General features: G+C 39.8%; 1 protein-coding gene and 1 long non-coding RNA gene across 3 annotated transcripts in view; one reads left to right on the forward strand and one right to left on the reverse strand.

The window, feature by feature from the left end:
- The window catches only part of NIPA1 (NIPA magnesium transporter 1), a 49,453-nt gene extending 32,091 nt beyond the window's left edge, over positions 1–17,362 (forward strand). Inside the window, exons 4-5 of the mRNA XM_043894432.1 lie at positions 9,187–9,347; positions 11,544–17,362. Coding sequence (XP_043750367.1) covers positions 9,187–9,347; positions 11,544–12,055 — 673 coding nt within the window. The 3' untranslated portion in view covers positions 12,056–17,362. The remainder of the gene's footprint in view (positions 1–9,186; positions 9,348–11,543) is intronic.
- On the reverse strand, positions 11,902–22,500 carry LOC122688438. 2 transcript variants are annotated; one of them, XR_006339455.1, is made up of 3 exons: positions 22,347–22,500; positions 21,134–21,402; positions 11,902–12,016 (listed from the first exon to the last, which is right to left on the reverse strand). It is a non-coding gene; the product is annotated as an uncharacterized LOC122688438 (long non-coding RNA). The 2 variants fall into 2 exon arrangements; XR_006339456.1 differs by lacking the exon at positions 11,902–12,016 and adding an exon at positions 21,077–21,133 and having other exon boundaries at positions 21,218–21,402.
- Between the last annotated feature and the right edge of the window lie 18 nt (positions 22,501–22,518).

Below are 22,518 nucleotides of genomic sequence, written 5' to 3' on the forward strand. Positions count from 1 at the left end.
GTGAACTTCAGTAAGCCAGAAAACACTTAATAAATGGTATTGATAAGTTGTTACCTAGCAACAATCACCGAGTGTTAGTGGATTGATTTCCCTAATCAGAACACATAGAGTGGGCTTCCCAGGTGGCTCAGTGGTAAAGAATCTGCCGATGTAGGAGACATGAGTTCGATCCCTGGTCTAGTAAGATCCCATCTTCCATGGATCAGCTAAGCCCATGAGACACAACTATAGAGCCTGTGCTCTAAAGCCTGGGAACTGCAACTGCTGAGTCCATGAGCTACAGCTGCTGAAGCCTGAGCACCTAGAACCTGTGCTCCACAACTAGAGAAGCTACCGCACTGTGAGGCCCACGCACTGCAGCTGGAGAGTAGCCCCTGCTCACTGCAGCTTGAGAAAAGCCTGCACAGCAAGGAAGACTCAGCACAGTCTAAATAAATAAAATTATTTAGAAAACCACATAGAGTGGTTAGGATTAAAATATAAGACCCTACTATATGCTTCCTACAAGAGACTCACTTCAGTTTTAAGGAAACACATACTGTCAGAGTAAAGTGATGGAAAAAGATCTGTGCCAGTGGAAACCAAAAAAGAGCAGGAGTAGCTATGCTTATATCAGACAAAGCAGAATTTAATCTGAAAACTGTAACAAAAGACTGTTAGATAATGAAAAGTTCATTAGATAATGATAAAGTGGTCAGTTCCTCAGAAACGTCACTATCATAAATATAGTCACACCCAGCATCAGAGTACATAAATGTATTAAGCAGATACTAAAGAGCTGAGGCTTCCCTGGTGGCTCAGATGGTAAAGTGTCTGCCGTGGGAGACCTGGGTTCGATCCCTGGGTCAGGAAGATTCCCTGGAGAGGAAACGGCAACCCTGTCCAGTACTCTTGCCTAGAAAATCCCTTGGATGGAGGAGCCTGGCAGGCTACAGTCCACAGGGTCGCAGAGAGTCGGACACGACTGAGCGACTTCACAAAGAGCTGAGGGGAGAAATAGACAACAATACAATAATGGTAAAGGATTTCAGTACCATACTTTCATAATGCATAGAGCATCCAGATGGGAAATCAAGAAAACAATGGACTTGAACCCTATATTAGAGCAACCTAACATATACAAAAGAACTATCCAAAAATGATCTTAATGACCCATATAACCACGATGGTGTGATCACTCACCTAGAGCCAGACATCTTGGAATGTGAAGTCAAGTGGGCCTTAGGGAAGCATCACTGCTAACAAACCTAGTGGAGGTGAAGGAATTCCAGCTGAACTATTTCAAATCCTAAAGGAAAGTGAAAGTGAAAGTCACTCAGTTGTGTCCTACTCTTTATGACCCCATGGACTTTACAGTCCATGGAATTCTGTAGGCCAGAATACTGGAGTGGGTAGCCTTTCCCTTCTCCAGGGATCTTCCCAACTCAGGGATCAAACCCAGGTCTCCCACATTGCAGGCAGATTCTTTACCAGCTGAGCCACAAAAGAAACCCTCAAATCCTAGAAGATGATGCTGTTAAAGTGCTGCACTCAGTATGCCAGCAAATCTGGAAAACTCAGCAGTGGCCACAGGACTGGAAATGGTCAGTTTTCATTCCAATGCCAAAGAATGTTCAAACTACCGCACAATTGCACTCATTTCACACACTAGCAAAGTAATGCTCAAAATTCTTCAAGCTAGGCTTCAACAGTACGTGAACCAAGAACTTCCAGATGTTCAAGCTGGATTTAGAAAAGGCAGAAGAACTGGAGATCAAATTGCCAACATCCACTGGATTATCAAAAAAACAAGAGAATTCCAGAAAAACATTTATTTCTGCTTTATTGATTATTCCAAAGCCTTTGGCTGTGTAGATCACAACAAAGTGTGGAAAATTCTTCAAGAGAGGGGAATACCAGACCACCTTACCTGCCTCGTGCAAAACATGTATGTAGGTCAAGAAGCAACAGTTAGAACTGAACATGGAACAACTGACTGGTTCAAAATTGGGAAAGGAGTACATGAAGGCTGAATATTGTTAGCTCACTTATTTAACTTCTATGCAGAGTACATCATGCGAAATGCTGAACTGGATGAATCACCAGCTGAAATCAAGATTGCTGGGAGAAATATCAATAACCTCAGATATGCAGGTGACACCACCCTTATGGCAGAAAGTGTAGAGTAACTAAAGAGCCTCTTGATGAAGGAGAAAATGGAGAGTGAAAAAGCGGGCATAAAACTCAACATTCAAAAAACAAAAATCATGGAATCCAGTCCCATTACTTCAAGGCGAATAGATGGGGAAACAATGGAAATAATGACAGACTTTTATTTTTGTGGGCTTCAAAATCATTGCAGATGGTGACTGCAGCATGAAATTAAAATATGCTTGCTCCTCAGAAGAAAATTTATGCCAAAACTAGACAGCGTTTTAAAAAGCAGAGACATTGCCAACAAAGGTCTGTAAAGTCAAAGCTATTGTTTTTCCAGTAATGTATGGATGTGAGAGTTGGACCATCAAAAAGGCTGAATGCCAAAGAGTTGATGCTGTTGAATTGTGGTATTGAGGAAGATTCCTGAGAGTCCCTTGGACTGCAAGGAGATCAGTCAATCCTAAAGGAAGTCAGTCCTGAATATTCATTGGAAGTATTGATGCCGAAGTTCCAGTACTTTGGCCAACTGATGCAAAGAGCCAAGTCATTAGAAAAGACCCTGATTATGGGAAAGATTGAAGGCAGGAGAAGAAGGAACGACAGAAGTTGGGTGGCATCACTAACTCAATGGACATGAGTTTGAGCAAGCTCTGGGAGATAGTGAAGGACAGGGAAACCTGGCATGCTGCAGTCCATAGGGTCTCAAAGGGTTAGACATGATTGAGTGACTGAACAACAACATATACAGAACATCCAGTCCAACAACAGCATAGTGCATATTCTTCTCAAGTGTGCAGAAAACATTTTCCGGGATACAACCTATTATAGCTTACAGACAAGTCTTAGCAAATTTAAGAAGATTGAAATCATACCTTGTATCTTTTCCGACCAGAGTGGAATGAAACTACAAATCAATAACAGGAGAAAAGCTGGAAAATTCACAAATATGTGAATATTCGATATACACCCTGGAACAATGTGTCAAAGAAGAAATCAAATGGGATATCAAAAAATATCTTGAAACAAATGAAAATGGAAACCAAATACATCAAAACCTGTGGGATGCTACAAAAGCAGATCCAAGAGGGAAGTTTACATCAATAAACACGTTCATTAAGACAGAAGAAATATATCAAATAAACAAGTTAATTTTTCCCCTCAAGAGACTAGGAAAAGAGCAAACTATCCCCAGTGTAGGCAGAAGGAAGGAAATAAAAAGCCAAACAGAAATGAATGATACACCATCCATAAAAACAGTAGAGATGCTTAACAAAACTAAGAGCTCCCTTTTTTGACAAACAAAATTGGGAAACTTTTAGCTAGATTACCTAACGAAAAGGAGAGAAGATTTAAATAAATAAAGTCAGAAATGAAAGACGAGGTGTTACAACTGAACTACAGACATAGAAAGATCATAAGATACTACTATGAACAATTACATACCAATAAGTTGGATAATCTTGAAAATAACAGATAAATTTCTAAAACATGTATCTTAACATGACTAGATCTGTTTCTTCATAGAAACAGAAAATCTAAACAGGCTAAGAAGATTGAATCAATAATTTAAAACATCCCAACAAAGAAAAGTTTGTGGAAGAGATGGCTACACAAGTAAGTTCTAGCCAGTCTTTAAAGGAGAATTAATACCTTCTCAAATCTTCCCAGAAACTGAAGAGGAGGGAGCACTTCCAAACTCATTTTACAAAACTAGCATTACTATAATTCCAACCAGATAAGGACACTCCAGAAAGGAAATAACTTACCAATATCACTGAAGAATATTGATGCAAAAATTCTTAATAAAATAGTAGCAAACTTAATTCAACAATACACTAGAAAATCTTAAACCATGACCAACTGGGATTTGTATCAGGGATGCAGGGTTGGTTCAACATCCATAAATCAATCAACCGGCTATGCCACATTAACAGAATGAAGGATGAGAATCATACGATCATCTCAGTAGATGCAGAAAAAGCATTTGACAAAATTCAGTATCTAGTCATGATAAAAGCTCTGAACAAACTGGGTACAAAGGGAACATACTGCAGTGTAATAAAGGTTATATATGACAATTTCACAGCTAACTTCATACTTAACAGTGAAAAGCCAAATGCTTTCTCTCTAAAATCATTAAGAAGACAAGAATGCCTACTCTTCTACTTTTATTCAACATAATACTGAAAATTATAGCCAGAGGAAGGCAAGAAATGTAAGAAAATGCATCTACATGGGAAAGAAAGAAGTAAAATAGTTCCTATTTGCAGATAACTTAATATAGAAAATCCTAAAGACTCTAACAAAAAACTATTCAACTAGTAAATAAATCTACTGAAGTTCAAGATACTGATGTTTATCAGTGTACAGAAGCAGTTCTGTTTCTACAGTCTAAGAATGAGCTATCAGAGAAAGAAATTAAGAAAACAATTTATAGTTGCATCAAAAACAATAAAATACCTAGGAATAAATTAAACTAAGAAAGCAAAACATGTACACTAAAAACCATTGACATTGATGAAAAAAATTGAAGAAGACACAAATAAAGGCAAAGGTCTTCCATGCTTATACATTGAAAGAATTAATGTTAAAATGTTCATGCTGTTCAATGCAATCTTCAGATTCAGTGCAATCCCTATAAAGATTCCAGTGGCATTGTTTTCATAGAAAGAGGACTATCAATCTTAAAATTTGTATGAACCCGCAAAAGACAAAGATAGACAAAGCAATCTTGAGAAAGAACGAAGCTGGAGCCATCATGTTTCCTGACTTCAAACTCTACTGTCAGCTATAGTAATCCAGACAATATGGTATTGGCATAAAAATGGACATATAGATCAGTGGAACAGAATGGAGAACCCAGATAAAACCCACACATGTATGGGCAATTAAGACAAAAGTATCAAGTATAATGGAGAAAGGATAGTCTCTTCCTTAAAACTGGTAAAGTCCACATATAAAAGAATGAGACTGGATCACTATTTTACTTTGTACACAAAAATCAACTCAAAACCTAAGACCTGAAATCATACCAAAAAAAAAAAAGACTCCTGGAAGAAAAGTATAAGGAGTAAGCTCCTTGATATTGGACTTAGACATTTTTTGGGTCTGATATCAAAAGCAAAGGCAGCAAATGCAAAAAAGTAAGTAAGATGGACTACTCCAAACTAAAATGCTTCAGCACAGAAATGAAAGCCATAAACAAAATAAAAAGGCAATTTATAGAATGGGAAAAATATTTACAAATCATAGATAGGATAAGGGATTAATATCCAAATTATATAAAGAACTCTTACAACTCAATAGCAAAATGCCCTTAAACAATCTGATTTAAAAATTAAGCAGGGGAGCTGAACAAATATTTTTCCAAAGAAGACATACAAATAGCCAATAGGTACATGAAAATGATAGCTTTCGGTGAATGGTGTCAGATTCATGATCTCCGAAGAAGATGATTTACCTTCAGGACCAGGGACCAGGCTTGATTGCTCAAGAGCTTTTGTATAGCAGAGTTTTATTAAAGCATAAAAAGGGATAGAGCAAGCTTCTGACATAGACATCAGAAGCGGGCCGGAGAGTGCCCCCCTTGCTAGTTTTAGCAAGCTGTTTTATGTCTGTTAGAAAACTATTAATCAGATAAAGGAGACACCTCAAGGCTGACGGAGTTTCACCAGGCCCCTCTCCCACAGTATGCATTTTTGAGATTGAATAGAACGAGGTATGTCATCCACTAGCCATAAAATAATTGATATGAATACTGGTTTGTTGAGCTATTATCAGCCAAAAGTTAGTCTTAGGTGAAACCATTTTGAAGAAAGGCAAATTCCAAAGCAAATACATAGTTTCATTAACATAGCTTAAGAAAAACATTTCCCTAAGAAAAATGCATTGGTTATCTCAAGGTTTGAGACAAGTTAGGTTCAGGTGGAACCAGGTGTCCTGGCAACACAGAATTTTACAAGGAAAATATCTGACACTTCTAGTTTGTTTCCTCTTGCAGGTTAAGGGAGAGAGAAAAAATGTCTTGACACTTGCAGCCTATTTCCTCCATTTGGAGACCCCTGGCCTTCCTGCCTGTTACCCTTGCAAAAAGATGCACAATATCATTAGTCATCAGGGAAATCCATATCAAACCCACAGTGAGATACACCTCACACCTGTTAGAATGGCCCTCATAAAAAATAAGCAAGAAGTAAGTATTGGCGAGGATGTGGAGAAAAGGGAACGCTTGTGCGCTCCGTGCTATTTACTTGTTCATGCATCCATCAGTAGACACTTGATTTGCCTCCACATTTTAGCTGTTGCTAATAATGCTGCTATGAACAGGAGTGTACAGATTTCTTTTCAAGACCTTGCTGTCAATTCTACAGCATGTTTTTGTTTGCTTTCTATTACTATAAGTTCATTAAGATAGTTTATTGACTCTTCCTTGGCATTAAGCTTCTTCCCCCTTCTTTCCCTTTATCACACTGCTTCTTACTCCACCCTCCCATCCTCGCTGCACTACCCACACCCTCCGGCAGGATCACGCTCCTCTGTGTTGTAGCCCTGATGCCTCCATCTCAGGCCGACTGTCCGCGGAGACGTGTGTTTAGCTATGTAGATCACTTCAGCCTGGGAGTGGCCACCTTTTTCTGTCCAGGGCCAGATGGTAAACTAGGCTTTGTGGGCCTTGTGGCCTCTGCTGCAGCTGCTTGCCTCTGCCATCAGGGTAGAAAGTAGCCACAGAGCTGACTAACTGTGGATGTGGTTGTGATCAGCAAGATGTTATTTACAAAAACAGGTGAAGGGCTGCCTTGCGCCTTCAGCCATAGTCTGTTGACTCCTGACTTAAGTCAAAGAGCTTCTGTATGCTTTTTATTTAATCTTGGCTCAAAAGGTAGCAAGCTGAAGTTACTGCAGCCCAGGAAGAGAGGAGAAAGGGTATCCCTCCAGTTTTTTGTTAGACACTCTATTTTGTAAAAGTACTGTTTAATTTGTACTCTGGGGTAATACTAAGAGTGGAATAAAAGATGAGTTGGCCTCATGGTCCAGGATTGCCCCTGCCCCTTTCTTTCATGCATGTCAGCCCCTTCCCCTCTTGCCGTAGGCCCACCCATTGTCTCAGGCTGACTCCAGGCTATCTCTTTCTTCTTGGAGCTTCCCACTTCTCTGGTTTCCACATCTCTGTGCAGCTATTTGGAACCCCTCAATTTAACATCCAGTTCCATATTATAGTATCTTGTGTGGTTTCTTCAAATATGTTGCTTATTTTTTCTCAGTGACACTGCTGGGTCTCCTTGGGAACTGAGGACACAAAGTGCTGTGAGGGGAAGGTGGAAGTTTTGACTTCTCCATGGCTTCACCTCTTGTTAGCTCTGTGGCTTTGGCTTAAATGCTGATCATTTCTGAGGCTTTGTTTCCTTATCTGTGAAATGATTATTAGAGATAGTCCTGTATATATCTGGGTCTTGTGTGTCCTCCCTGTAAGATGTTCGTATTCTCTGAGTGCCTTTGGCATGGACAGTAGCAAATTGCCAATGACCAATCCCATGATTTAGAAAAAGCCCAGGTTTCCCAATTCAAATTATATACAGGGAAATAAGAAACACTATTACCAGCTTTAGAAAGTGAAGCCGAACTAAAGAGTCTCTTGATGAAGGTCAAAGAGGAGAGTGAAAAACCTGGCTTAAAACTGAACATTCAAAAATTAAGATCAGGGAGGGGACATGGGTAAACCTGTCGCTGTCTCATGTTGATGTTTGGTAGAAACCAATGCAACACCATAAAGCAATTATCCTTCAAATTAATTAAAGCAAACAAAAAATAAGATCATAGCATCCGGTCCCATCACTTCTTGGCAAATAGAAGGAGAAATAGTGGAAGCAGTGACAGATGTTATTTTCTTGGGCTCCAAAATCACTGAGGAAGGTGACTGCAGCCGTGAAATTAAAAGATGTTTGCTCCGTGAAAGGAAAACTATGACAAACCTAGACAGCATATTAAAAAGCAGAGACATTACTTGGCCAACAAAGGTCTGTATAGTCAAAGGTACAGTTTTTCCAGTGATCATATGCGGATGTGAGAGTTGGACCATAAAGCAGGCTGAGGGCTGAAGAATGAATGCCTTCAATTGTGGTGCTGGAGGAGGCTCTTGAGAGTCCCTTGGACTGCAAGGAGATCAAACCAGTCAATCCTAAAGGAAGTCAACCCTGAATATTTATTGGAAGGACTGATGCTGAAGCTGAAGCTCCAATGGTTTGGGCACCTGCTGCGACGAGCCAGGTCATTGGAAAAGACCCTGATGCTGGGAAGGATTGAAGGCAAAAGGAAAGGTGGGCGGCAGAGGATGAGATGCTCAGATGACATCACTGCCTCAATGGACATGCATTTGAGCCAACTCCAGGAAATAGTGAAGGACAGGGAAGCCTGGCATGTTGCAGTCCATGAGGTTGCAAAGAGTTAGACACAACTTAGCAACTGAACAACTACAAATTACCAGCCTTAAAATTATAGATATTTTATAAGGAATATTTTTTTCTTGCATTAAAGAAGTAATGTGATCACATTTTTAAAGTAATCACCCAGATTCTTTCTATCATAATTCAATTTCTGTTAGCATTTTGATTTTTCCTAATTTTCTCAATTTAATTCATTTTAACGTAAGTGTTTTGATCATAAATTACTTGTAATTATTTTAACAACTTTTATATCCTACTTAACATAGTTTTTTTGGGCTTTTTTTTGGACTCTTAAAAATATAGAAGCAATATTTTAATTTTTGGTCAATCATAAAACTTATTTTTCTATCCTGGTATATTTCATATCTACTGAAATAATATCATGGTATGACTTAAAAGTATCGTTGTATATTGGCTGTGCATGGAATTGGTATGAAAATCCTGTTTGCACTGAAATAGCAACTTCAATAAATTCCTAATCCTTCTACACTTAAAAACTAATTTAAAAATAAAATGTGACTATAAAGAAAAGGTAGCTTTAATAACATCTGCAATGAGAAGAAACAGGCCAGATAGTTTGATTTAATCATTTCTTATTTTAAAATTGAAGGTCCATTTTAGCTTCTTATCTTCTGAAAGAAAAGCTCAACATCTTGGGCAAGTTGGGGTGTCTGCTAAGCTGTGCGGGTTCTGTCGTGCTGATTATCCATTCCCCGAAATCTGAGAGTGTGACTACTCAGGCTGAGTTGGAGGAGAAGCTGACCAATCCAGGTAACTGAGGCCTCACTGCCGGAGAGCTTGCTGCCTCCATCATGGTTCTCCCCAGGGGAGCAGTGCCCTCTGCCCTGCCCTGCTGTGTGGTCTGTCCTCCAGGCCCTTGGCTCCTCCTTGCTCACCGCTGTCCACAGCTGTCCCCTGGGGCTGTCCTGCTGACCTGGCCCCCTTGCTGCCTCTTGGGACTGGACCTTGTACATTGACATTGCGTCCCTGTCCGTAGCACAGTGGGTGCCAGTTCTGCGGGTCTCTTTAGATTGTTCCCCTTCGGACCACCAGGTGTCCAGGCCTTGGTTCCTCCCCCTGTTGTGAAGCTCTCTGAGAGCCAAGGCCTGATTTAATTCATCTTTAGAGACCCTATAGAGCTCTGTATGTGTTTTTTGTTTGTTCTTTGGTATATATTTTTTACCTAGTTTTGCTTCTTTCTTTTTTTGATAACTGCAATCACCACCCTCTCACCCCCCCCACCCCCATACCCATGAGACTCGAAAGCTGAAACTCCTGCACATTCAATGTTAGTTGCTGGGTCATGTTCTACTCCTTGTGACCCCATGGACTGTAGCCCATGAAGCTTCTCTGTTCATGGGATTCTCCAGGCAAGATTACTGGAGGAGGTAGCCATTCCTTCTACAGGGGATCTTCCCAACCCAAGGATTGAACCAGGTCTCCTGCATTGCAGGCAGATTCTTTACCATCTGAACCACCAGGGAAATCCACTACACATTCAGGCTCAGCTGCTTTTTCTGATTTTTCCACAAACACAGCCCATGCTTTTGCAGTATTTTATAATACCTTTGTGCACACTGCTCTCTCTGCCCTTCACTACCTCTTCCCCTGTTTATAGGTCAGGCTCCCAGACAGCTTGCAGCTGTAGTGTCTTCCTGAATCCTCTCTTGCAGCAGAGCTCCAAGGTCCTTTTCCTTACCCTTGGGGAAGAGGGGACTCCCACCACCTGTTTGCTGGTACACATGTGCAGGCTGTACCCAGCCCTCTCAGGCCCAATGCCTAGCACCCACTTTACAATCTGGGAATGAAGTTCATGACAAATACAACTTCCTTGTACATAGAAATAGAAGTCAACATAATGCCCTAAGAATAATACTTGGGAATAAAATAGAATGCTCAAGTATAGCCACAGGAATAGATATATTAAGGACAGCAGACCCCACAGCATGCATGGAGTTGCTGACAATCTGGCAGGTGCAAAACAGACAATGTGGAGGTGTTGTCTTATTGACTCACTTGGGATTTTGCCATCATCGATGGGATCTTCTTCTTCTTCTTCTTTTTCTTTGACTGGACCGAACAGCTTGCAGGATCTCAGTTCCCTGACCAGGGGTTAAACCCTGACTCTGTCGGTGAAAGCCTGGAATCCTAACTTACCTGGCCACAGGGAAATCCCAGCAGTGGGATCTTCTGAAATGGAAAATAACTCTTGAAGTACTGAAAAATTTAATATATATTAAATGCTTGCCAAATTACTTTGTTTTATACATAAAAGAGGTTCTAGGCTCTGATTATTATAAACGTTTTCCAGTTACCTGTCCGAGGTGACATTCAGAAGTTGTGAGGAGAACCCAGTGATTTTTTGTTGTGTGAGACTGTCTACACATATGAGGACCCACGGCCTCTGTGTGCGGCCCTCAGTCCCTGCCACAGCCAGAGATACCCCACAGTTTTCCTTCATGTTCTTTAAGGCCCCACATGACTCTTTCCCTGCCCCCCCCCCCGCCCCCAACAGGAGTACTCTGCCTAGGGTTTGTTGAGTTGACCATCTTGTGACATGGCTTAAAATAAAATTCCTGAGGCTTCCCAGGCAGTCCAGGGTTGGGACTCTGTGTTTCCGCTGCAGGCGGCACGGGCCTGATCCCTGGTGGGGTAATTCTGCGTGCCCTGCCACGTGTGCAAAAAGAGAAAGAACAATCTCATAGTGTGCATGTTGACTTCTAATGTTATAGAATATTACTAATAGAAGACTTATTTATTGACTTGTAATATGTAGGAGCTATGAATTTTTTAACGATGAAAACAGTGATGGGAAAAAGTTTTTGTGGATTGAGCTCAGTGGGTCTGGTAAAGCACACCTGGAGCAGTGGAGTGTCCTGGTGGCAAGGGCAGGGGCAGGTGGTGGAGCGTGTGATGGGGGCTGCTCTGCTGGGCCCCCCGCATCACTGTGTACCTTCTCTTTTCCAGTGTTTGTGGGCTATCTGTGCATCGTGCTGCTCATGCTGCTGCTGCTCATCTTCTGGATTGCGCCGGCCCATGGGCCCACCAACATCATGGTCTACATCAGCATCTGCTCCTTGCTGGGGAGTTTCACCGTGCCTTCCACCAAGGGCATTGGGCTGGCTGCCCAGGACATCTTCCACAACAACCCGTCTAGTCAGCGGGCCCTCTGCCTGTGTCTGGTGCTCCTGGCCGTGCTTGGCTGCAGTATCATCGTCCAGTTCAGGTACATCAACAAGGCCCTCGAGTGCTTCGACTCCTCTGTGTTTGGGGCCATCTACTACGTTGTGTTCACCACACTGGTCTTGCTGGCCTCAGCCATCCTCTTCCGGGAGTGGAGCAACGTGGGTCTGGTGGACTTCTTGGGCATGGCCTGTGGGTTCACCACTGTCTCCGTTGGAATTGTCCTTATACAGGTGTTCAAAGAGTTCAACTTCAACCTGGGGGAGATGAACAAATCTAATGTGAAAACAGACTAGGATGTAACAGGAGATTGTTTGGCTTGAGGAACAGAAAGAAGATACGGTCTCTGGTCCTAATTTGATGTGAAGAAGAAAAGTAAATTTACACAAGTGCATCGCTTGTGTTGGAGTTGCTTGTATATGATGAACAGGCTGGTGGAAAATGAGATGCGTTGCTTAGCACTGGAGTGTGGACTCAGCCTTCTGTTCTCTGAAGTTGCTCAATGGTTGCCTGAGTGTCATCTCTCTCTGATGAGAGGAATCTTATGTTCATTGCCATTAACCTGGAAGCTTTGATGAATACTCTTTGCTTTTAAAACACTATCATTATTTAAATAGAGTGGGCCTATTCTGGTTAGTGTTTGCAGGGGAACAGATGTTCTTATTTAGAAGCTTACTTTGGAAATAGGAGAAAGTGTTGTCTTGAAGTCTGACTCTACAGTAAATGTGTCTTTAGTCTTGTTATTTTGCATTAAGCACGTATAACATTCAGGTGTTCCATCCAAATCAAAGGTATATACATTTAATTGTTTTTAATCCTCTGATGTGTTGACTCTCCTACCCCTGACTCCTAGACATTTTAATTGGAAACAGAGAGAGAAGAGTGAATGGATACCATATACTGTTCCATTTGCAGGATGATTTTCAGTAGCTCAAATCAATTTCAGTGCCTTTATCACTTGAACTATTCACTTAATTTGACTATTACTGTGTGTCTGTTCTCTTAGATTAGAATAATGCAACTTCCATGATTATACTTTAGTATTTCACTATTCAAACTATAAATGTTCAAAGCAGTTATAAATTATAGTATATTATTTATTGGAAGAGAATCAAGATGAAAGACACATTAGAGTAAGTTGACCCTTTCAGCATGTGTTATAGTCCAATTAAAGACAATTGAATAAGTAGCATGAGGTATTTTATTTGTATTCAGTCTAATATAACTGGGATCCAGTATTAAATTTACCCATGTTCTCATTCAGTAAACATTGTGGCCACTAAGAAGAAATTATTTAACTTGATAATAAGGCTGTTAAATGAGGGAGTTAACTGTTCAGTGGCACATGAGTTCAGGAACAAGTTAAAGGACGCAATTAAGCTTAAGTTTTTTTTTTTTGCTACAAATTGGAACACACATAGTTTTAGAAAGAATTTCTAGCAAAAATGAAAAGTTTAACCATCTCCCTGTTGTTTGAGATGACAAAGCACTCTGCAGTCCCTCACCCAATCTCTCATTAAACTTCTGAAATGCAAAATAGCCATTAATGATCCCAGTATTTGGATCAAAAGAGGTCATTTGCCTGTCTATAGTAACCTTCCCTGTGTATGAAATAGTAACAAAGCACAGAGTGATGCAAATATTCATCAAGATATCATATACTTCATCTGCAATATTGTTCCCCCAACCCCACCCTGCGAGGCATGTGGGATTTCCCTACCAGGGACTGAAATGGTGCCCCATGCAGTGGAAGTGCAGTCTTAACCACTGGAGCACCAGGCAACTCCTAAGGGCAGTGTTTTGTCTAAATAGGGAACTAAGCCAAGCTGAAAGATGGGATTGAGTAAGGTGATAGGATTGACTTGGTGAAGTAGAACATGGAATTTAATAATACCCAGTTAAAATTACTAAGGAATGTCAATAGGAAAAAATGTATTTTTTTTTAGATGAAAAGAACATTTCTAAAGACCTAAGGGATAGTTCCCTAAAGTGTTGAATAAAGAGGCTAAATAAAACAAGGATAGAGCAAAAAACACCCCTATGAATTAAAAGTACATTGGATGATCATGAGTTGTCAGTGAGCTGTGAACTAACAGCAGCAAGAGTATTTAAAAAATTTTCTAAATCTTATAGTAACTGATAGTTAATAAATGCTCCCAGCATTTACTGATAGTAAAATGCTCCCAGAAATCCATTACTCTTTTTATCAGCTCTTGGAGGTTTGTTTTTTATCATCAGTATTTTTAGGAATACAGGCCTTAATTTATTGAACTGAATTTTCTAAAAATGTAGGTGTATAAATATACTTTTCAGCATAAAAATAGTTTCCTAGGTAAGGAGTTGAGATATTAAAAAAATACATGTGACTATACAAGTATCATAAGAAAGTTTATGGAAATTACTTTTTTTTTTTTTTGGTTGCAGTTTCCATGTGAAGCTTAGTTTATTTAAATCCATCTATTGATGTTCCTGGTTGCAGTTAATCTGTGTATTCCATAGACACTTAGAGGTGATATTTTCTGGATTATCTCCCTATGATTTTTTTTTTTAGTAAAATAAAATCTCAAAGTATAAACAACTTGTCATCTCTTGAAGGTGATAAGCCCCAGAATAGTTAGACTCTTCCAAATTTATATCTGTTTAGCAGATTACTTTGGTAGGATGCACAGCTTTTCTTCCACTGGAATGCAATTCATACCATCCATTGTATTCCAAGTGTGACTGTAGCCTGGAAGTAATTGACAGACTAGCAGTCTAACAGCCTACTTTTCAGGTTTGACATAGAGCATATAACTTCTGACTTACAGTATTTATTTTACAAATCTGTGTTTTTATAATTTATTTGGAATTTAAAAAAATAAAAGCTTTAAAGAGAAAGACCCAGAATGGGGATAGGTCTTACAGTGATCTTTCCAAAAGTAAACATTTTCATTATTATGCTATTCTCTGGGTTTTATCTTTGATAAAACTAAGGGAAAAAATTGTCCACTTGTTTTCAAGCCTCCTGTAAAATCATATGTTTGTGATCAAAACTTGCACATTTACCTGGATAGATACCTAAATAGGCCATTTCTCTCCTCTCTTACTTGGACAATGCCTTGTTTTCTCCTCTGAATCTTTGCATTTAAAAAGATTGCTTCTTGTTCTGCTCAGTGGTTAAGTGTATATGGCCTATTAAGGATTCTAACCCAAACCCAGCACCAAGATCACCCTGAGTGTTTTGCTGTTCTATAGGACTGCTCCACCTCTGCAGAGAAGAATCCGGAAAGAAAGGGCAGTCTCCCTGCTGCCACATGGGGAGCAAGAACTCCCCACAGGTGGGTCTTCAGGGGGTATCATCGCTCAGATGTTATTATGGTCTTTTCACATTAGAAAGTTAGTGAAATACACTTTGCTGCTTTTGGTTCAGCAATAAGAAATATTCTTTCAAGTCCTACTTTTCAAGCCAATTTGTTATATGCAGTTTTATTTCCAGAAGTTGATTCTAGCTGTGGTCAATAGATTGGGTTTTTCTTTGGGTTTCTCGTCTGATTGAAGAAAGTACTATTGAAGTAGGCAGTCACCTCTCATCTTCCTTCTTCATTGACCTCTCAGCTCTTTGTAAATACTGTGCTCACTTCTAGAGGCCAGTTCCTAGACTGTAGTTCCTAGATCTGTAAAGTGCTTGAGATGCACTGTCTGTAGGCCTGGATGAGTCCACGGAGACTGAGGTATTTGTTGGTCACAGGCTACTGTCATGCTGCCTAATTCTTGTTAGGAGATGACACCTCTCTTTTCTGAGCTTCTCAACTAACCCAGAAGAGCAATCTGCAGAGCTCTGCCCATCACTCTTCTTTGATGCCTACTTGATCCTGACTTAGAAATCCTGGGACTGAGTAGGAACCTGCAAAAAGAAGCGTTGGTTTAGATCTGTTCACGACTGACCAGTTGGCTCCAGTGGTCTGATGAAGTTGTCCTTACTGTGTCTGACACCATGGAAATAGTTCACTCATCAAGCAGGATTTGATGGAATCTTGGTGTTCTACCTTCTCAGGGACCAAAAACGTAACATTAACTCCTTAGCATTGACCTTCCTCTCAAAGATGTCTGTGTTATTGATAGTTTTTCATGTTTTACTCATAGTTGTAGCTAGAGGTCTGTTAGAGTTAGGAAGAGAAAGACCAGTTTGTACACCAGTCACACCATAAAACAGTTTATCATATAAAATACCTCAACTTTCTGTATTCCTCACCTCCGCCTCAAAGTTGTACTGGTGATGAATTTTGAGGGTCTATCCTTTAGCTTATAGGTGAGTTTTCACATCTGGCCAGATTCTTATACCTCCATCATATACTTGAATAGATTAAGAAATATAGGAATGGGAACAAGAATTTGGCCCAACTTCACAACTCATTTATTTTCATAGTATTTCTCACCATGTGGTTAAATGCAACAAAAGAATTATATTTTAAAAAAGTGTAACTTTCTGTTACATCAAAAAATACTGTCTAGTGAAAAGTTGATATTCAGTAGAACAATGATCATGTAAATAAGCATCTATTTCAAATGTACCCAATATGAAAAAAAGCATAGTTTAGGCCCCAGAGCATGAGCCGGGAGGATTTATTTGTTCTTTTTTCTATTTTCCTCTGAATTGTGCAACTGTAGGTGAGTCACTTAACCTTTCTGTGCCTCAGTTTCTCTACCTCTAAAGGGTGGGATGGGTCTCCGTGTCTGTGTTAGAGCATTTGCATGTTTAGCTTATGCTGGTCACCTCAGACCAGAGCGCATGGACAGGACCCCTTGGGAGTGATGGACTGGGCATCCTGTCTGCTCAGGACCATGCTGTAGACACGCAACTTCAAGCACTGAGTAAACAGAGGAAGCGCTGGGTGTAAAGCTTGCATGATTTTATGAAGCTTTAATTTTCCTTTATTTTTTTGTTTTAAAAAGAAGGGTTTTATATATTCTGTTGTAAAATATGGAAGTTAAACAAGGACTTTAAAAAGCTGCACTGAGAGATCACATTCTGATGGTGTAATGAGCTTCTCTGACATTCCACAAAGGTGTATGTTCTGCAGAAGAATCAATGACCTGTAAACCAGATTAATTCTGTTGTGTTGAATTTGTAATGGGTGATGCTGAACTTCCTGCTTCCAAGTGGCTCAACCCTGACCATGAACTACCTGACACCAGGTGAATGTCAGGAACTCCCAAACCATTAGTGCCAAAGGGTCACACTGAAAAGCGCAGAATCTCTTTCATTTGTCAGACCGTAATAATTTGCCCCCAACCCCAACCTCATGTCAGTGTTTTCACACTTTGGAAAAATTTAAGAGTACTGTTTTTCAGTAGAATTCCTGAGTGTTTTTGCCTCTTTAAATAACTTTCTTGTAAAATGGAATATAATTGTGAAAGAGGAATAAAACTAGATAAAAAATGTAAAATGTTGGTTGGTTGCGTAAAATCTTTTTCATGTAAACGTATCAGAAGAGCTTCCAATTAGCACACACACATACTTGTCAATGACTAATACTTGCTTATATTCTGCTTTATAGAAGTAGTCATAGCATGTTGTAATTGCCTTATGTAAATAAAAGGCTATTTATTAAGTTTTCCAATAATATTTATTAATATGTATGTGTTTTAAAATAAAATAACTTATTTCTAGCTGAACACTCGTTGCTTTTTTGCCCTTTACATGAGAAGTTTGTGTGGTCTCAGGTTCCATATCATCTTAATTTCTCAATCAGATGCTTCCCATTTTCTTCATAGAAACAGATAGCCCAGGTCTCCATCAGGATGTAGAAAATGTCCACTCATGCATATCTTAGGAAGCAAAACTATGATGAGTGAAGAAATTCACCACCGAGAGACTACCTCCTGATACAATGAAATGATGTATTAAAGAAAACCATTTGTATTTTAATATGTTAATGTCTTTTACATGTTTCTGAGGTATATAACATATAACACATTTTAAATACATGGAAAATTTGAGAATCATAACACATTTTAATACTCTGTCATCAGAAATCTTGTCACTAATCTTTATAAGTGTCCTAAAGTAATTTTATTAAATTATTTATTAAATTAAAAAAAATTTGAGCAAAATACTTTTCCTTAGGCTCTATCCAAAAAGATTTAATTACTTACATTTTGATCATAGTATATCTGTACAGAAATAAGGAAAAAACATTTTAAGAAACCACCAAATGGATAACCCTTTCTTCATAGGGTTTTTGGGATGGAATGTGTAAGTGCCAAATTCTTCAAAAACTTGCCTGGGTTGGTTACTATTACAAAACTTGTTAGTCGTAGCTGGTAGCCAAGTATACTACTATTGAACCTGAGCTCTATATCTGATTCTGAGGAGTATAGAAAATCAGATGTGCTCCCTACTTTCCACTTCCTCTGTTGATGAGTTATGTCCCTGTCAGTTGACCTTTAGACATCACATGCCAGCATCCTTGATGTAATATTAATCACACCATATTTTTAACCTCATATCATAGGTAGTTTCAAAAAGATTTTTTTGTTTTGGAAAGCTGAGGCACAGTCAAGAAATAGAGAAATAAAAAGATACCTGTATCCATATTAGCAGTTCAAAGAAAAGAGGTATTAATTCCAGCTGAAGAAATTTATAAGTGTGGGGTTTGGAACTGTGCCATGGCAAGCAGGATAGGAGAGATGCCAATCAAGTAACAAACACAACAGATCCATGTAAAATAATTGAGATAACGGGCTGGAAGGTGGAGGAAGTTCAAATTAGGTTGTCTGTTTATAAAATGGAATCATTTTATTTTGGGCAAAGATGTCTGGAGGATCTCAGTGTTCCTCCCCTATTTTGGCATGTTTATTCACTATTGGTTTTCTATTGCTGCTCTAACAAATTACCACAAACTCTGTGGTTTACAATTACACAAACTTACTATCTTATAGTTGTGAGGGTCAGAAGTCCAACACAAGTTTAACTGGGCTCAAGTCAAGATGTTGGCAGGATTACATTCCTTCTAGAGGCATTTGAGGAGACCTATTCTCTGCCTTTTGCAGTTTCCAGAGACCATGCACATTCTTTGGCTTGTTCCCCTTTCTCCATCTTCAAAGCCAACAACGTTACGTTTCTCTTCTTCCACTGTCATATCTCATTCTTTGACTCTGATACCCCCACCTCCCTCTTATAAGGACCCTTGTGATTATTTTGGGCCCACCTGGACAATCCAGGATTATCTTAAGATGCTTAACTTAATCATACTCACAAGGTCCTGAGGATGAGGACTGTGGCTATCTTTGGAGGGCCATAATACTCCCCACCTGATCCACTCAACATTTCATCAAGTGAAGCAACTGTTAAAAGCCAACATCTGATGACAACCCACTCCAGTATTCTTGCCTGGGAAATCCCATGGACAGAGGAGCATGGTGGGCTACAGTCCATGGGGCTGCAAAGAGTCAGACATGACTTAGCAACTGAGCACACACACGGATGTGTACAAGTTTTGAAGGATTCTGTGCTTATTTCTTAACAGTGTCACATGCTCATTAAAATAATTAAATATGAAAAAAGTCAACATCTGGCTTTTAATAAATATCCTAGTGTTCTACCCAAAAATTCATTTCAAGTTACTACTTTTTCAGAGAGCTCTCCCCTCTCCCTCCAACAAATGTATTAGAAAATGCCTACTACATGTGTCAGTCATCTATGGCCTTGAGTAAACTAATATTAATTGAAATATATATAATAATTATTAAAATGCTAGAGAATGTCATTATTTACTTCTCAATGAAAAAGGGTCAAATTACTAATAGGGGGTTGAGCTAAATTAAAAAGATTATCTGAAATGCTATTCTCATGTTTCTGTCTGACATCTATGGTAACAAAACCAAAACACAGGAGAGTAATTGAAGGACAATGTATATATGAGAAGTAATTTAGATTTACTAATTCATGATTTTTAAAAAATATTACTTAATAAATCTTGCCTATACTTCTCTAACAATGACAAAAGTAGATTTTAATAGTTTTATTGAGATATGATTGACATGCAATAAACTTCACGTATATAAAATACACAATTTGGTATGCTTTAATATATATCATACGATGTCATATGATGAAAACATCACCAGGAGCAAAACAGTGAACATACCTATCACTCTCAAGGTTTCCTTTTACCCCATTGCAATCTATCTGCCTTCCTTGCCCCCCCTACTCCCAACCTTCATCTGCTTTCTGTTGCTATATATTACCATCCATTTCCTGAAATTTTATATGAATGTATACCTCTCTTTGGTCTGGCTTCTTTCACTTATCAGAATTACTTTGACATGCCACCATATTATAGCATGTATCAACAGTTCATTCCCTTTTATTGCTCAGTAGTATTCCATTATATGGACATACCATAGTTGTTTATCCATTCATCTATTGACAGACATCTAGATTGTTTCTGTTTTTTTATTATAAATAAAGCTGTTATTAAATGTTCATTTACGTTCAGATTACATTCATTTACATTGTATCTTTTAATGGTATATACTTTCATTTCTCTTGGGTAAAATTACCTAGAAGTTGAACAGCTGGATCATTGGATCATATGGTTGGAGTATGTTTAACTTTTTAAGAAATTGCCAAACTGTTTTATAAGGAGATTGAAATATTTTACAATCCTACTAGCAGTATATGAAAAGGCATTCAACTTTTAAAAGTTTAAAAAGATCTCATGGTCAGTGCTTGAACACTTCGGTGTATAAGGTGTGCATCATCTTGTGCTGAAAAAGTTATCTGGGCATTAAGGAGCTTGTATCACATTAGCAGGGAGTATTACATATACTTATAAAAATACGCCGTGCAGACGTGTCAGGTGTGTGCTGAGTTCAGATAATGAATTTGAGATGAGTCTGTGAGCTAGTGATGACAGAAAGATGACTAGATGAGGCAGGATTTAATTGGTATGATTACAATACTGGCAGAAAAGAGGTGCAAGCAAATTTGTTAAGTCAACATAGTTTCTAAGCATTTTCACTCATATGAACGAGCCACTGCTTTCATTACAGCCATCTGCCTCCTCGAGGCACCTGTTGGAATTTATTAGTTATTGCTACATACCTCAGAGAAGGCAATGGCACCCCACTCCAGTACTCTTGCCTGGAAAATCCCATGGACGGAGGAGCCTGGTGGGCTGCAGTCCATGGGTTTGCGAAGAGTTGGGATAGGACTGAGCAACTTCACTTTCACTTTTCACTTTCATGCATTGGAGAAGGAAATGGCAACCCACTCCAGTGTTCTTGCCTGGAGAATCCCAGGGACAGGGGAGCCTGCTGGGCTGAAGTCTATGGGGTCACACAGAGTCGGACACGACTGAAGTGACTTAGCAGCAGCAGCAGCTACATACCTATTCATGTCAAAGAGTGGCTTAATAGAAGATTCCTTCATTCTTTCTCATGTATCTGTGGATCAACAGGACAGTTTTGTGTACCTCAACCAGCTTGGCTCTATGTCTGTTCTCTGGGTCAGTTAGGTGGCTTTGCAAGGTGCTCTCTCCACCTGGTCTCCTCCTCCAGCCAACGAGTCCAGGCTTCTTCTCATCATGATTTAGGCGGGCAACCACCACATTTTCTTGGCTAAGGCAGAGTCGGGATGGAGTAGAACTGCAAAGCCACTCTGCAAAATGTGTGGGCACACGGATGGGTACAGAATTAGAGCCATTTTTAACAGTCTACTGCATCATTAGAGACCAGCTTGTCAACTATCTTTCAATAGTCAATGTAATTGCTTATTTGACCATGTCCTCTAGATAGAACAGGTGAGACCAAAATAGTAAACAAAAAAGTTCCTCTGAGCCAATTCTAAAAAGGACAGTTGTCTGGTTGCCAAGTTTAGGGCAGATTAAAAGCTTTTAAATTAGAAGCTGCATGGTTACCAAAACCAGAGTAGTCAGGGACTGTGCAGTCTAGATAATAATAGTCCAATGAGGCTGCAGTCCTAAACAAGCAAATTACACTTGGCGTTTTCTGACTAAATAAGCACAGACTTCATATTAGAAAGATTCCCACCCAAAATTATTTAAATTTGGTATAACAGTGTTCCCACATCTAGTCAAAAACTGGAAAAATATCCTCAGAGGAATTGCACCTGTAACCAAGGTATTATTGTTTTATTAGCAGGTCTCACTCCATATCCAGCTAACGTTGCTCTTCCTGGTTTCTAATAAATAAATGAGCCCTCTTCGTCCTTTTTTGACGAAACCATGGTCATGGGTCCCATGAACTTTCTACGTTCCGGAAGAAGCCAAGGCAGGGCAGCTTAACAGTGGGTTTCCCGTGCATCTCACGAAAAATAAATTTCCCAAGTGTCGGGAGGTCGGCATTGTAGCAAACCGTGAACTCTCCCAAAGAACGTACCGAAGAGATTCGGATTCGGTTAGTTACCATCTGGGAAGAGAAGGCCTTACCCGGAGCCAAACTCCGCCCCGCCCTCAGCACTCGGTTTCGCCCCTTGGCCTCCTCCTACTCGCCCGGGCCTCCGGGTCTCACTCTAGTCCCGCCCCTGCCCTCTCGGAGCACCTTTCCCTAGGATAGCTTAGAGACATAGCTTCATGTGCTAACCGCGCGTGAGAATTCACCGCACATGGTACTTCTTGATGCTGATTTGTTTTGATTTTGATCACTTGGTCAGCCAACGATCCAGACCACCTTCCTCTGTCCCGCCCCTTGCTCCGGAAGGCGCGCCGGGGGCGGGGCGTTTGCCGCGCCGCACTGCGCGTGCGCGCGCTGCCTC

The sequence above is a fragment of the Cervus elaphus genome, chromosome 33, assembly GCF_910594005.1.
Source record: "Cervus elaphus chromosome 33, mCerEla1.1, whole genome shotgun sequence".
In the NCBI taxonomy this organism is placed as follows: domain Eukaryota; kingdom Metazoa; phylum Chordata; class Mammalia; order Artiodactyla; family Cervidae; genus Cervus; species Cervus elaphus.